Genomic DNA, 15,375 nt, shown 5'->3' with positions numbered 1-15,375 from the left:
ATCTCAGAGGTAGGAAACTATAATATAGTCAGAGTACCCTAAATGAGCCAAGTTAAAAATAAGAATATACAAAGGCTATATATAAATAGCTTTTCCATTATCTTGGCCTAAAATCTATTTTATATATTTTCATGTAATTATCTATTTTTAATAGCTTTATTGAGGTATAACTTATATAACAAAGTTTGCCTGTTTTAAGTCTACAAGTCAATGATTTTTAGTATATTTACAGAATTATGCAGTCTTTACCGTAAGCTAATTTTAGAAAATTTCCATCAGCCTAAAGAGAAACCTTTGCAGTCACTTCTCACTGCCACCCCCAGCCCCAGGTAACTGCTGATCTACTTTCTCTGTAGACTTATCTTCTTTGGATATTTCATTTAAATAGAATCATACACTATATGACTTTTGTGTCTGGCTTTTCACTTAGCATGTCTTTGAGGTTCATTCATGTTGTAGCATGTTATCAGTACTTCATTCCTTTTAGTGCATAATCTTTTTTTAATCCATTCATTCATTGATGGACAGCTGGATTTTCCTCTACTTTTTGGCTACTATAATACTGCTACAAATATCTGCATACAAGTTTTTGTATGGACATGTATTTTCATTTCTCTTGGGTATATATACCTTGGTGTATAACTGCTGGGTCATCTGGTAGACATACATTTAACTTTTTAAAGAAATTACTAAATTTTTTCAAAGTAGTTGTATCATTTTACCTTCCCAGCAGCAGTTACCCTGAGGTTTCTTGATTGATTTGATCTTTTTGATAGCAAAATCTGAATTTATTAAGCACCCAGGAGTATGTTCTGCAGATTCATATATGTATAGCAATTGTTATAACAATCTGATAGGTGTTATGAAAATACAAGAGGAGGACTTGGTTGTTTCTTCTTGAGGTGGGAGTGAATGGTCAAGAAAAGACGCATGAAGAGTATAAACTCTTGCTAATCTTAGTTGATCAAATAAATCTTGGAAGCCAATTATGTTTACAAAGAATAAATCTACCACTGTGAGAAAAAAAATTTATTTATGAAAATCTTAAGCAGTATAAAACTCAGAAGATCCATTTTGGTGCAACAAACATGGATATAATGCTAAACAACTCTAGTCTTTTCCATTAATTGTATAAGATTTAAGTTTGACACAGCATAGTAATCCTTAAAGCAATCCTCAAATTTCAATATGGCCCTGTATATTTTTAAATAAGCAAAGCTAGAATGAGCTATAGAGTTTGTTTTTAAGAATATATTGAGTGACAGATGGCAATTACATGAACTGATATGATCAGAGGTGCATATAAGCTTGAACAAAACACTTCACATAGGTAAAATATTGTTGCCATAACCAACTCATATGGCCCACAGTTTCATCAAGACTACTAGATTCTCTAGAACATCAAGTGGCTTTTCCCAGCTTACCCTCTTTATAACTTGTTATTGTTCAATTTCTATTAAAGCCTATGATATAACTAGCTACTGACAGGTAATTGCTTTTGGCTAGAAGACTGCAGTTCTGTTAATAGAGCTAGCAGAGGGAATTGGCATTAAAAATCTAGGTCAAGAATCTATAGGATGGGTCTCATTAGAAAACTGGGTTGTACAGGGACTTAGGTTAAAACCATTTTGAAGAATTTGTGAGCTTTAAGGTAATAACATCTTTTCAGGGACTATAACATGAAGAACCCACCAACACTACATATTATGAACAAAGTTAAGAACAGAAAATACTTGACTAAAGTGAGGAGGACAGTATAAAAATATTTACAAAAAAGGTTCAGAATAAAGAAATATTTACAGGATGTTAAAAACTATTAATCTGCAGCCATGAGGCCCCTTCGAGCTCCCAAAACCTTTGCCTTCTTCTCCTTTTGTTCTTGCACATGTTTCTTCCGCCGTTCCTCCCTAAGCGAGACAGGTACGTTAGGTTCTAGTGAAGCTCCACAACAGACCACTTTAAAGTGCTTATTGTTAGACTAATGTCCAAACTTAAAAGATCCAGCACACTTGGAGGACAATTATAGGACATAGCACTCTATCTGGTGGTCTGTGTGATAGAAGCCACAACTGTAAGTCATTGTGTTAAAGAACTAGAAATTAGTATTTTCCTTTTTATCTTAATGCTGCATTCTAAAGTCGAGCAAAGAACTGGAACCAGAAAGCGCAATGGTGATTGAATTCAACCCCTATAGTTTTTATTTTAAATGAGAAATTTCTACCTCTGGAAGTCAAAGTTCAAGCTCAAAATTACATAGCCTAATGAAAATGTTGGCCTAGGGTCTACTGACTTAAGCTACTGTTTTTCTGAAAAGGATTAGGGAAAAATAAAAAGCCCAGGATCATGTTAATGATCTTAATAGCAAATATAGTTAGTAAAGTTTTTGGTAGCAGTTGGATATAGGCAAGTCAAATGACAGGTAACCACATATCAGGAGAGTTTCTTGCAGGGAATCGATAACTAGGACCAGCTGCAGCCCAGAGCGAGCTCCGGCTTTAACTCAGTTTTCATGCAGAAGAAAGCCTCTAAGGGCAATCTAGGGCTTTTCCTCAGAGCCCTGAAGCCTAGTAAGCTTGGTTTCCCTGAGAGTGAGGAATTTATATCTATCTGCATGCTTAGGTTCCATGGGCACTTCAATTGGTGTCTGGAGGGATATTCAGGTGCACTATTTGGAAGAGAGAGGTCATGTAAGAGCAGAGCTCTGAATCTGAGTCTTCTGAATCACCTGAAAGCAATGCAGATGCTTTGGCCCCACCTTAAACCTACTGAATTAGAACCCATTGTGCTGGGGCCTAGGCACATGTACTTTTAGAAAGCTACATTTCTACTTCTAGCCCTTTAAATACCATTTACTGGGATTCCCTCAGAGGTTCTACTTTTATATGGTCTTTCAAAATTAACAGCATTAGAGAACTGGATAATAATGTACTTACCTAGCCTGGAGACGAGGCTGTTTGTACATTTTCTTATGGAGGCTAACTCTGTTTACATGCTCATTCTGAGATTTATTTTCTTTAGATTGTCCCCATGGTTTTAGTTTTCCTAGTTTAGGACAGAGACAAAGACGGATTTATGAAAATTCTTGTATTTATAGTCTCAATTTTATTAACCTGTGGCTACTTGCTTGCATTATACTTTGTTTTATAGACATTTGCCAGTATAAGTCTCCTATTAATTTTAATTTCATATTTCACAGATATAAATTGCATTTTTTCTCTAGAAAAATGTAGTCTACTTTTTTGTGTGTGTGTTCTACTTTTTAATCCTTGGAAAGTCACAGAAAAAAAATCTTAATACTAAAAAACAAACTCCCATTAAAAGCACATAGCACACTAAAAGAAGCCATCATAACCAAGTAGTTTATCCCATAGGTATTATGTTTATTAATTATAAAAGTAGTATTTCACTTGTAAAGTTTGTTATTATTATTGTTAAAATGTATCTGGAATGGAATGAGTGGGCTTCAGAATTGGAACCAAATTTCCAGATGTTTACGTGTTGCTTTATTTGTATACTTTATGACCTATTTCTGAGTACCAATGATTTTCATTTGTGGTGTTTCTAATTTTATAAAAATTACTTCCAGACCCATTGTATCATTTAATCAGTAACTGCTGAAGTAGTACTTATTTATTTTCCCTTTTATAAAGGAACTAAGTGATTTGTCTAGGATATGAAAATAATCAGCACAGATAAAGCTCTACATCCAGGTTTTCTACTGTCAGTCAAAGTTAGTGGTGGTCACAGTCATTTCCACAGCAAATACTGTTTGAGTACCTGGTATATGCCAGGGACTATTATAAGTACTGGGGAAACAGCAATGAACCGAGTAGTCAAAGATCCTTGCTCCCTTGGGCTTACATTTCAAATGTAGAGGTAGATAGTTAAGTAACATAACATCAGGTGATGCCACATGCTAAGAAGAAATGTAAAACAGGCTAAGGAATAAAGAGTGTGGGAGGCAGGGGTGGGGGGGAGGAAAGGCCTGAGTTGGTGACAGCTGAGTGGATGCCCCATTTAAATGGGGGGAGCAAGCTATGCAAAGGTTTGTGGGAATAGTATTCCAGATAGAGGAGAGGGATAACAAGTTCAAAGACCTGGAGATGGGAATGAACTCAGTGTATCTGAGGAGCTGAAACACCAGTGTGGTTGGCACCAAGTCAGGGAAGGGAGGAGGTGATGACTGAGGTTGGGGGAGAGATGAGAAACCTTAGGAGGTTCTGAGCAAGGCAGGGATGTACTCTGATTTGTTTTCAAGGTTGCGGCAGGGAAAACAGGCTGTTCTAGAAGCCCAGGTAAGAGATGATGACCTGGATCAAAGGGAGTTGAAATAAAGGGTAAAGTGGTCAGATTAAAGCTCCATTTCAAAGGTAGAGGAGAAAGGACTTGGCTCAAGGCCTGGATATGGGGTCTGAGAGAGAGAGTGAGGAGCCAAAGAGGGCTCCTAGGTTTCTGCCCTGACAACTCAGTAGATAGAGGTGCCATTGCCACAGATGGGAACACTTGGGGCGGGGGGGAATAGGTTATGTGAGAAAAGTAGAAGATTTTTTCTTTATACCACAGTTCAGTTGACTGCTAAATAAGATTTATGTTTTCATCATTCTTATGTTTCATTGATGTTCGTAATTTAAAGATAAACACTGTTACATAAACATGATTACTATAGGAAGTTTTCTTTTTTTAAAAGTAATTCCAAAAACACTGAAAGATCACAATAAGTATAGATATTTTAAATAGATGTAAGGATATTTTAATATATGCCCAAGACTGACATCTAGGTAATAAATGTCCCAAGTTGTTAGACTGGTGGTTCCCAGCCAGCCTAGGATCGTTCAAAAGCTGTAAAGAAAACATTCATATATATGTCTTCTTCTGAACTTCTGAGTGTCTTGGTTTTGAAGTGAATCAATTACTTAGTATTTAATGGACATTCTTTTTAATCATGGGTCATGTGGACACAGGGATGCGGGTAGGAATTCTAGGTGGTCAAGTAAGGCTTCCACTGAGTTACTAGAATTTTTCACATTCTCAGATGCAGAATTGGTTAATCTTTAGGCTTTACATGTCTTGTACCTCAAGCATCCTCACATACCTTTGTGTGGTTCATAGTTGAGGGGACGAGACAAACTTGCTTTGAGATCAAACACTGGTTTCCTCTGGGAGACCGGAGTCCGTGTTGCATCAACTGTCAACCTGAGTGGGGTAATAACTAAAAAAAAAAGCCAACACACAAAACCCAAGGGCTTAATTCGAAAAAAAAAGACTTGTTATAATTTTATATTTAAGTATTGCTACTCAATCTTAAAAATATAATTTATAGAACAGTCTGACACAGATGTTAGAAGGGGGCAGAAATGAATAACCGAGGAATGCTAAGTACTGACATTTGTTTCCCCCATTAGCAGCAACTCAATAGTCTAAACATTATGACACTTACTAGATCAGCAGGGAGTTTAGAATCCTGTTTAAAGAATTAACTGGGTAATTTTTCAGGCCGTTGCCCTGATACTATTTATCCTTCTTAAAAATTATATATTATTAATACTAACATTTTCATTAACACACATATAAGCCTTCAAGGAAGGCTGGTTTTTATTAATAAAAGTTATTATTTAAGAATGTGAAATTTTGTACCATAAGTTAAAAATATACCAGGATAGTATAATTTAGTAAGCCAAATTTTTGCTGCGGTTGGGCACCGTCTGCGTATCTGGCACACATTTTATAATCCTTTCCGCTACAGGTTGCATTCGGCCATTGTCAATTGTTAGCATTTGCCTGTACATGTGAATGAGCAACCTGGATCTAGGACCACCTAGTTAAACAAAACAGAAAAGCACAGACCCCTGTGCAGTAAATAAATGTCTGCATCTGCATACCCTTCTAACCAGCAGCCCCACTCCTAGGTCTAGATACTCTTGCACATGTATAAGAGACATGTTTAAGAACGGTCATAGTTATAATACCACGTAGAATAATAAAAGTTAGAAAAATCCACATGTTCCTGAGCAGTAAAATGGATAAATTGTAAATAACGGTACCAGTGAAAAAGTGAAAATAAACTTTAGCTCACTTATTGATACGGATGATTCTTGAAACATTATACTAAATGAATGAAGCAAATCACGGAAAAAGTCAGTTTGATTTTGTTTACATAAAATTCATATTTGATAACTGGGGGAAAAAGTCCAATCCCAACTGGCACATCCTTGAATTACTTAGAGGAGAAAGATCAGAATATGGTAAACATTTAGTTTCTGCCTCATGTCTTTATTTGTGAGCATATGTGAGTCCTTGCTCATTATAAGGTAGGTAGCTACTGCTCAGTGAGCTCAGAGAACATAATGCTCTTTGTAAAATGACAGTGTCATAACCCTAGGCAATTCCACTCTGTATTTTTTAGTGCAGCCCTCTATCCAAGCCCCTTTCTTCCCATATTACAGGATGATTTAGAATGTTCCATGGAATGTTTTCTTGCTAGTATAGATAAGATTAAGTTTTAGGGTTGGAATGAGAGAGGTCATTTAGAGGAGGAATTATGTATATTTATTATTCCCACCTCTGGACCCTTGAAATTTAGTTGTTACTTTCACTATTCAATCTTTACTTTAGATCTTTAAAGGCATGAAGAAATCCTCAAGAGTCTCCACAGTGATTTCCAATGATCCTCTAGTCTGAAGGTCCTGCTAGATTCCTCCAGTCTCAGGGAATCTGGCAATCCTTTCTGTGTAATCAAGGCTCTTGACTGACATATTCGATAGGACTCCCAGGAGAATATTGACATAGCTCTAATACAGGCCTCAACCTGTTGGTGATATTGTTTTAAACCTTCACACTGATATTATTCTTTTGAAAATCACCTGGTCATTGTAGATGATTAAGTGGAAAGTGTGAACAAGAGTATCTTTCTGGCTTACCCAGTCAATAGTGTGGCATTTATTCCATGAACTCTGTGATCCTGCTAGTTTCGGAGTCCTGCAGGACCATTCAGAGGCTGTAATGAACACTAATCTTCCTAATCTCTGAGTCTGAGAAAGGGCTAAATGCTCTTCAGGGTGGGTCACCATCTTGAGACTCCTCTTGGACAGGATGGAGTCCTCAGCAGATATCAGCTTTTTGTTTGGGTCTCTGCATTTCCCTCACCAGTATAAAATGAATAATATGCTATGAGGATATGCTTGCTTTTGATTTTACAGATATGGAGAGGCTTTAAGGAAACAGATATACTTAATAATTTCAGGAAGTTACATGCTTAAAGATGAACCAAAGTTTTTTTTACCTGCAACAGAATTGTCTTTTGTGGTCTTTAACTTCTGAGTCCCAAGCACAGCCTGGCCTTTTGGGGTACCTCCAGCTATGGTTGCATGTGGAGACTTTCTGGCTGGAGTCTTGGTCAGTGAACGCTTATGCTCATTATCTTTAGTAGTAGCTGAAAACCTAAATGGGACAGTGGAGTATAAGACATGAGTAGTGTCAAGAGTAACTTGTGTCAAGCTTATAAACAAAACTACTTTTCTATCACCAATTAGTGAAAGGGCCTCAATAGTGTTACACAAATAAACCTCCTCTGCAGAACAGACATGTTCTTAAAATACTGATGCTCAAGCAAATCATTTATTAACTTTTGTTATTTGTAAAATATGGCACTGTATTCTTTTTTCTCCTGGTCTTGGCCAATGACAATATAAGACAGAGCTTGAAAGTGATACCTGTGGGCATCCTTACAATTTAGGAAGATGCTCCCCTTATTTCTCCTCTTCCTGGTGAAGGCAAGTCAGAAGGAACAAGAGACTGCTATACCAAATGAGTGATGAGAAGAAAATCTTACATCTTCCTACAAGAATGTCATTCATTTCAGTGGTGCACAAGCCCATTCTCTACTCATAGCAAACTGCCATAAATATCTTTCATTGATTCTCTGGTGCATAGTGTTTCCTACCTTTTAACATCTCTGAAACTGAGATGTTTTACAATTGATAACACATTACGGTTAGTTGGCAGTGATTTTTCTTACTGGTTCATAAAAAATGGCGAGCTTTCACTTGACAATGTCTTATAGTCAATGAAAATCTAGTAATGACAGATATAAATATACATAGGGTTGTTGGTAGTGAATTAACAGAAGGGGACTTAACAGCCTTGAAACAAAAGATTTGATGGTGATCCTGAATCGACACCCAAAATTATTACTAAAGACTCTGCAACAAAGTTAAGAAAATTGGATATGCTAGGATGGACACTATTTTGTACCTTGCAATGAAAGAAAGGCTAGTCTCTGACCATGGTGGTCTTAAATAATATTACATACAATCAGAACTGCCAAGTATAGGTACCTCATATTCCAAGCTAACTCAATAAATAGAATTCCAAACTTAAGGGCATTTTTAAGAGTTAAAAACTATGTCAGATAGTTGTACATGTTGGAGAAGTATTACCATGCACCAGCTGTATTAGATGCTACAAATGCCCTTAAAAAAGAATAAAAATTTGGGGACAGCCATAATTGAAGGCTACCCTGCTGTCAGGAAAAGTACAAGCAAAGAAAACAGAGGAATCAATGGGGCATGAGAGTTATGACACTGCGATACCTAATGGCTAATAGTATTTATACTTTAGGACGAGACCATTTTTTATTTCACTGCACTGAGATATTTTCTGTAGGAATTTAGCTTCACCTTTTTATTTAAGTCAATGGAAAAATGTCTCTTTACACAGGCATACATTAAACTAATAAAATGAAAAATATCCATATATATCTTATTTTCTATCTTTACTTACGAATCAAATGTGAGCTTAGAGAAGTTGGATAAAACAAGAAAAACAAATTTAAAGAAAAAGATTAGAACTTATAATAATCATTTGGTGATCTTTCTCTATGTTCTGATCCTTGTTCTTGTTCCTCGATGTAAAACTTATTTGATGCAGTCCACCTGAAAAGTATTAGAAGCAGTAAAGCTTTGACACCTTGACCTCAATCACATTTTAGAGCTCTTTTTTACCTGACATTCATTTTAGTTGCTGAGAGAGTGGAGCGCTTAACTGACCCCTTCACACACGAGGTGTTCCGACCTGCAGCACCCTGGGCTTTTGGGTGCCGCTGGCTTGTGGGTGTACAAGCCACAGAGAATCTTCCTTGGAGATAAACTGGAGTTGCCATCACTCCCTTAGTGACAAGCTGCTTCTGAAGAAAGGGAGATGCACTGTTAAAGCTTGACCTCTTAGTATTGTCTCCATTGATGCCCTTGTTTCATCCCCACTACCTCGTCCTATCCTACCTGTCTGGCAGGCTGGGTGTTGCTATGGTGACTCTGGTTGTGCTGAGGATCTGTTACAGAAAGCCATTCCCAGCTCCCAAGTACCCAGGTATTTTCTAACTAGAGAGAGAATGTGGCTTAAACAGTCCCCTGTGGCCAGAAAGGGACAATAAATAGGTTCTCTTGAACATATGATACCTCTGAGAGCATGATATGCAGTTTATTAAACTACAAACTCAAAGAAGAGCCTATTATATAATTAGCATGTGGAATCTACAAATAATTTGATTGCCAAATGGCCCTCTACTTGCCCCTACCCCCCACAGCTTTTAGAAGTTCTTAAAAAAAAAAAAAAACTAAAGAAAAGAAGGGAAGGAAGGAAATGCTGTCTTTGAAATGGGTGGGAAGGGTTCCACTTAGGTTTTCTTTTTGTAGATACTGTCAAGACACAAATAATAACTGAATGTCTTACTATCATTAGTCTAAGATTTGTTCCAAGCAGAAGAAATATAACTTCGTTAACTGACAGTAGAGGTAAGACTACTATAACTGATAATAGAAAGCCAAAAAATAAAAAATTCTGATTATATCCTATGAAATACAAACTAGAAAATTATGTTAACTTCTCTTTTTGACATACAAGAGATTCTAATGTGAGACAAATTTAAAACTAAAATATTTAGTAAATACACATCTTTACCATAAGCTGAGAACCCAGGTTAGATGAATTAGTTATACTATTATATTTAATTACATCTTTTATGCTGCCTTCTATCTTTCTCCTAAAATTCCCTTTTCTAGTATCTCCTCACAGTTCACACTTGGGTGCCAGGATCCTCAACTCTGCATCTTTGCTTGAGTACTTTATAATGTATTAATGATTCTACTTGCACTAAGTACCGATCTTTTTGACTTTTTTTCATATACAATATTATGCTGCTGACTCTACTAGTACTAATTCCTTTTGTTAGCAATGTAGCTAATCAATTCCTCCCTTTCTTTTATCAATAAAAATCTTGTCTAACAAAGCAAAGAGCTCAATAACATCATAGACAAAAATAAAAATGTGAACTAAAGGTTAAAGATAGGGAAAAATAATAAAAAAGCTGTACATTTATAAGTGCATTTTTTTAAATGATCGTGGGACGGGCAGTGCATGACAAAAAAAAAAAACAAAACTGAGCCCTAAAAGTTGGATAGATTAACTAAAAATAAAACAAAGATACCTTCTACAAGGTAAAAGACACTATTAATATAAAGAAATTGGGAAAATATTTATAACATATATAACATATCAATAATATAGATTAATGCTTATAAATGTGCAAATATTAAGAAAAAGAAAATTTACAGAAAAACAACCAATTCCAACATAAAAAGATATAACATAAATGGCATGTAACGAAATGATCAAAGAAATGCCAACTCAATTGGGATTTTTTTCATATTATCGAAGATTTAAAAAGTTTGATCATTCCCACTGTTAACAAAGTAAACAGGCATCTCTGGGGCACAAGTTTTCTGATCTTTGTAGAGGGCTATCTGACAATCAAATCAAACAAGTCTCCCTCTTCTGATCATGAAAGTCAAGGAGAGACTGGTCATGGCCCGGATGATTCTCTCTAGGACTTTCGCTCATTTATTACTATACATCACTATCCAAATGACTAACCCTAAAGCATGTCAGCAATCAAGAAAAACTTCATATCAACTATGGCAAAGTCACTGTACTTGTTTTTACTCTCCAGTCTCCAAATAGGTCATACTAAATAATCCACCTGATAGGTCAATTCCTTAAATAATGAGAATGGTGTGAGATTTTAGAACTAAACTCATTCAGATGGGGCTATCACTAAAAAATAAGATAAGCCACTCATTTATTCAACACATCTACAAAGCTACACTCAAGTTTATGGTTGAGGCAGTTTTTCTGCCTTTAATTTTTACCTGGAAAATTAACTCATCCATATTATATAGTATAGAAAGCTTGACTTCATCAAGTACTTCAGTAGACTCAGCTTCATGGTAAGGAAAATGAGTGGCCCTGTTTCCAGCGTATTTGAAGCTAGCTCATGCCTATGCAGAAAAAGAAGCTAAATATCTACTTTCTGTTGAGTATCATCATTAGGTCTCTTGTTCTAGTATTCAGCTGTGAATGTAGTGATACCTAGCCCTTGCTAATATTTAGGAAAGTCTTACTATAGACATATTAATTTCTTTTCTCTGGATTCTTACTCATGTTGTTAGATCAGTATGAAGAAATGGAGATGTTTAATGCCGTGACTTGGCATTGTCGCTGTTTGCTAGAAGGTTGATAAGTGTCTTTAACTGTGGTTACAGTGGTTTTAGAAATATTGTTCAAATGCATGTTTATTACCCAAGATTAAGTTTCTCACTAAGAAGCTTATGTTTATAAAAAAATTATTTAGAACTTACCATCCACTGCATTTTTCCCTGTTGGCATTAGTATTAGAAAACTCAAAACTCAACTGTTTTGTGTTATGTGTAATACTACAAATCGCTTCATTCTCTTTTTGAGAAATAGGCTGGTCGTTATATATTATTACATTCTAAAATAAATGTATCCCAGCCCTCTACATGCTTCCCTTTTTAACACCAGATACCAATAGGACTATAACAATAGCTTACTATTCTTCTAACTCATCACCTTTTATTTGATGGGACCCTGAATCCAGCAGGACCTGAACTGAAGGCCTCCCAGGGAGCTCCAGTTATCACTGGAAACCTTTAAGTTAGCCACTGCTAGTGACTCCTTTTTTGCTTTAGGTGAGAGATAGAGAAAACAGATGGCTTCAGCCAAGTATCAGTCCATCCCCAACAAAAGTGATATGCACAATGTATGATTGTGGAAGACAAAACTACTAACGGCTATTTTGGAATTTGTTCTATATAGTGAGAACTATTTTTTCTGAAGAGTTTTGAAAATTCTCATGTTGGGAGAAAGCAATTTAAGATAATAAAAATACATTAAACTCAAACAAATCCATTCCGCTAATGGAACAGAAAACTGGCTTTACTAATCATGGTGTATATATGGTATCGACATTAAAATCAAATAGTTTATTCCCATTAAGAACATAATTACCTTTTCATTAAGTAAATTGTGTTGTTCAAAATGTTTCTTTTTTCTCTCAATATATTGATCAATGGACTCCATTTCCTTAAAACGAGCCTCGTGAAGCTTCTTAAAGTCTAGAATGTTCCACAAAATGTGAAAATTAATACCAATACAAAGTTCATTTATTCTCCTTCCCTTTGTTTTCCTGTTAATACTTATTCTCTTCTCTGCATCCCTAACATTCAATTTCAACATCATCTTTGTCAAAACTTTAATTTCAAAACATTTATTTTTTGGAAACTCAGGGGCAAAACATATTTATCTTAAAAAACTATCTTGTGACAACATGGATAGACCTAGAGGCTCTTATGCCAAGTGAAATAAGTTGGAGAAGTACCATACATTTTCACTTATATGTGGAATCTAAAATACAAAATAAAAAAACAAAAACAAAAAACTCATAGATACAGAGAACTGATGGCTTTCAGATGGAAGGAGGGCTAGGAGCCTGAGTGAAAAACGTGAAGGGAATAAGTAGTACAAATTGGCACTTACATAATTATCACGGGGATGTAAAGTACAGCATATGAAATATAGTCAATACTATTGTAATAACGATATATAATGCCAGGTGGGTTCTAGACTTAGTGCGCGGGGGGACTGCTTTGTAAGTCATATAAACGTCTAACCACTACGTTGTACACTTGAAACTGATATAATATTGAATGACAACTGTAATTGAAAAATTAAAAAATAATATTTAAGCCCCCCCCCCCGAAAATGATCAAACATGTGTCATCCCTTGACTGTCCATTTCACTGCTAACTGACATGTTGGTTTAGTCCAGAGGATAAGAAAATAACAGATTTGTCTTCTCCTCTCACCAATTAATCGAATGGCCTTAATCATAAATTTGATGTTTTAAAATGCTAGAAAGCTCTGTGCTAAGCATTGGCAAATTTTTTTTCTGTAAAGGAGAAGATACTAAATATTTTAGACTTAGTGGTTTCTGTCTCATACTTTTTTTTATACAATCCTTTAAAACTGTAAAACCCATTCTTACCTCATGAGCTGTAAGACAGGCCAAAGCAGGCAGCAGTTTGCGGACCCCTGCTCTGTGCTATTCTAATTAAATATAATTAAATAGATGAATTTCTAATATATGCTGAGCAGCATTCTAAGTACTCTAAATATATTACACTCAATCAACATTCTATGTGCCAAGCAATAGGGAAGAATTACATGTCCAGAAATGGAGTCCCTTTGACTTTATTTTTATTTATTTATCTATTTATCTATTTATCTATTTAATTAATTAATTAATTTAAGCGCCTACAGCACCTGGTCTTCCTAGGTGGTCTCCCATCCAAGTACTAACCAGGCCCGACCTTGCTTAGCTTCGGAAATCAGGAATGTTCAGGGTGGCATGGCCGTTCCTCGACCTTAAAAAATTTATTACAAGGTGGACATTGTGCCAAGTACTTTACAGACATTCAATCTCAGATATTCATTTTTATTATATTTATTTTTATTTTAGAATTAAATTTATTGAGGTGACAATGATTAATAAAATTACATAGGTTTTGAGTGTACAATTTAATACGTCATATAAATGTTGCATTGTTCAGATATTTATTGAATACTTGCTGTATGCTAGTTACTGTGCTAGGTAATTAGAAGTGGAAAACTAGCCTCAATTATTCTATATATCAACCTAATGAAACAGGCAGTACAACCATTCCCACTATCAACCGAGGAAGTGTTTTACTGAGGATAAGTTGCCCACTCACAGCTAGGAAATGAGAGAATGAGGATGCCAGCCCCTATTCCAGCATCCCAGCTGTTAGCTATGACGGTACACTCTCTCTCCAACATCTGCCTAAGGGGACAATCATTATTTTATGTCACTTTGAATGCAAAACTTACTTGGAGTAGTGCTTGCGGTTCTTTTATTTTTTCCAGATTTGGAAAACCCATCTGTGTAGAGAGACTTCTTTCTTTCTGAAGGTGCCTTTGAGTCTTCATTACCTGAATCCAAAGATATAGTACTAATGAAAGAGTTCTAAAAAATTCTTCCAATTAAGAAATGTCTGAAAGAAACATGGAGCTTATTTATGTAATAGGCTCTGCCAAGGCAGTGAGAGAAATGGCACAGAAGGAACACAAAGAATTATGGCATCACTACAATCTTCGCTCATGTGCTTCAAGTATGGAAAAATTGTCTGCCTCCTGTATAGAAGTTATATCAGAAATTTAAACATACTTTTTCAGAACTTTTGCTATGAACATGTTATTATTATAACTAGAAAGTAAAAATCACACGATCCCACCAGCCTAAGAAATGCTATTAGCATTTGGTATATTTCCTCAGGTCCTTTGCTTCTATATAGGCACAAGGCATTGCAGGTTCAGTTCCAGGCCACTACAATAAAGCAAGTTGTACTATATTTTTGCTGCTGCATTATTTTTTTGCCTTCAATTTATAAAAAATGCAGTATCTGTGACATGCAATGAAGGGGAAGCGCAATAAATTAAGTATGCCTCTACTTGTTTAATCTTTGTTCTTTAAATCCAGTTGAAATCGTGGTGTATATAAGGTTTACTATTTTCCCCCACCTATAATCATTTTCAACGTTCTGATATCTTTTTCGGCTTGAGGTAATCTACTAACAATGTGCAAGTAGGTTTTTAAGAAATACCACTTATAAAGTCATCCATCCTTAAGGTTCCCAGTTGCATCCATAAAACAAGGCAAAAGAATATTTGATAGAGCAGGAAGGGCTCCAGGGACTTCTGCTTAGACAGTGGCTCTAAAACCATAGTAAAGTTCCATGAAAAGCAGGATATTTACAGTAACTTTATAGAGGAGCTACTTACTGGACACCACCAAAACCAGGTAATGGAAGTTAACATGACTGTCATAGGACAAACAGTATCTGTGCCTTTTGGGGTGTTGAGAAAGACCCAACATCACTCTTCCTGCCAAAAGTGCATGATCTGAATTTAACCATCAGCACACATTAGACAAATCAAATCAGAGGA

At 35.8% G+C, this 15,375-nt stretch overlaps 1 protein-coding gene across 3 annotated transcripts in view; it reads right to left on the bottom strand.

The window, feature by feature from the left end:
- Positions 1-1,014: 1,014 nt before the first annotated feature.
- The window catches only part of NUSAP1 (nucleolar and spindle associated protein 1), a 28,733-nt gene continuing 14,372 nt past the window's right edge, over positions 1,015-15,375 (bottom strand). For 2 of the 3 annotated variants that reach the window (XM_016152265.2, XM_016152264.2), the window contains exons 5-11: positions 14,260-14,361; positions 12,361-12,467; positions 9,000-9,181; positions 7,280-7,437; positions 5,093-5,209; positions 2,934-3,042; positions 1,015-1,907 (exon numbers count right to left, since the gene is read on the bottom strand). In XM_016152265.2, coding sequence (XP_016007751.2) covers positions 1,817-1,907; positions 2,934-3,042; positions 5,093-5,209; positions 7,280-7,437; positions 9,000-9,181; positions 12,361-12,467; positions 14,260-14,361 — 866 coding nt within the window. In that variant the 3' untranslated portion in view covers positions 1,015-1,816. The remainder of the gene's footprint in view (positions 1,908-2,933; positions 3,043-5,092; positions 5,210-7,279; positions 7,438-8,999; positions 9,182-12,360; positions 12,468-14,259; positions 14,362-15,375) is intronic. The other variant, XM_036217620.1, reaches the window with a different exon arrangement.

This window comes from Rousettus aegyptiacus, unplaced genomic scaffold (assembly GCF_014176215.1).
Source record: "Rousettus aegyptiacus isolate mRouAeg1 unplaced genomic scaffold, mRouAeg1.p scaffold_m13_p_3, whole genome shotgun sequence".
Taxonomy (NCBI): Eukaryota; Metazoa; Chordata; class Mammalia; order Chiroptera; family Pteropodidae; genus Rousettus; species Rousettus aegyptiacus.
Note: the sequence above shows the minus strand (reverse complement) of the source record. Positions and strands in the feature narration are given on the sequence as shown.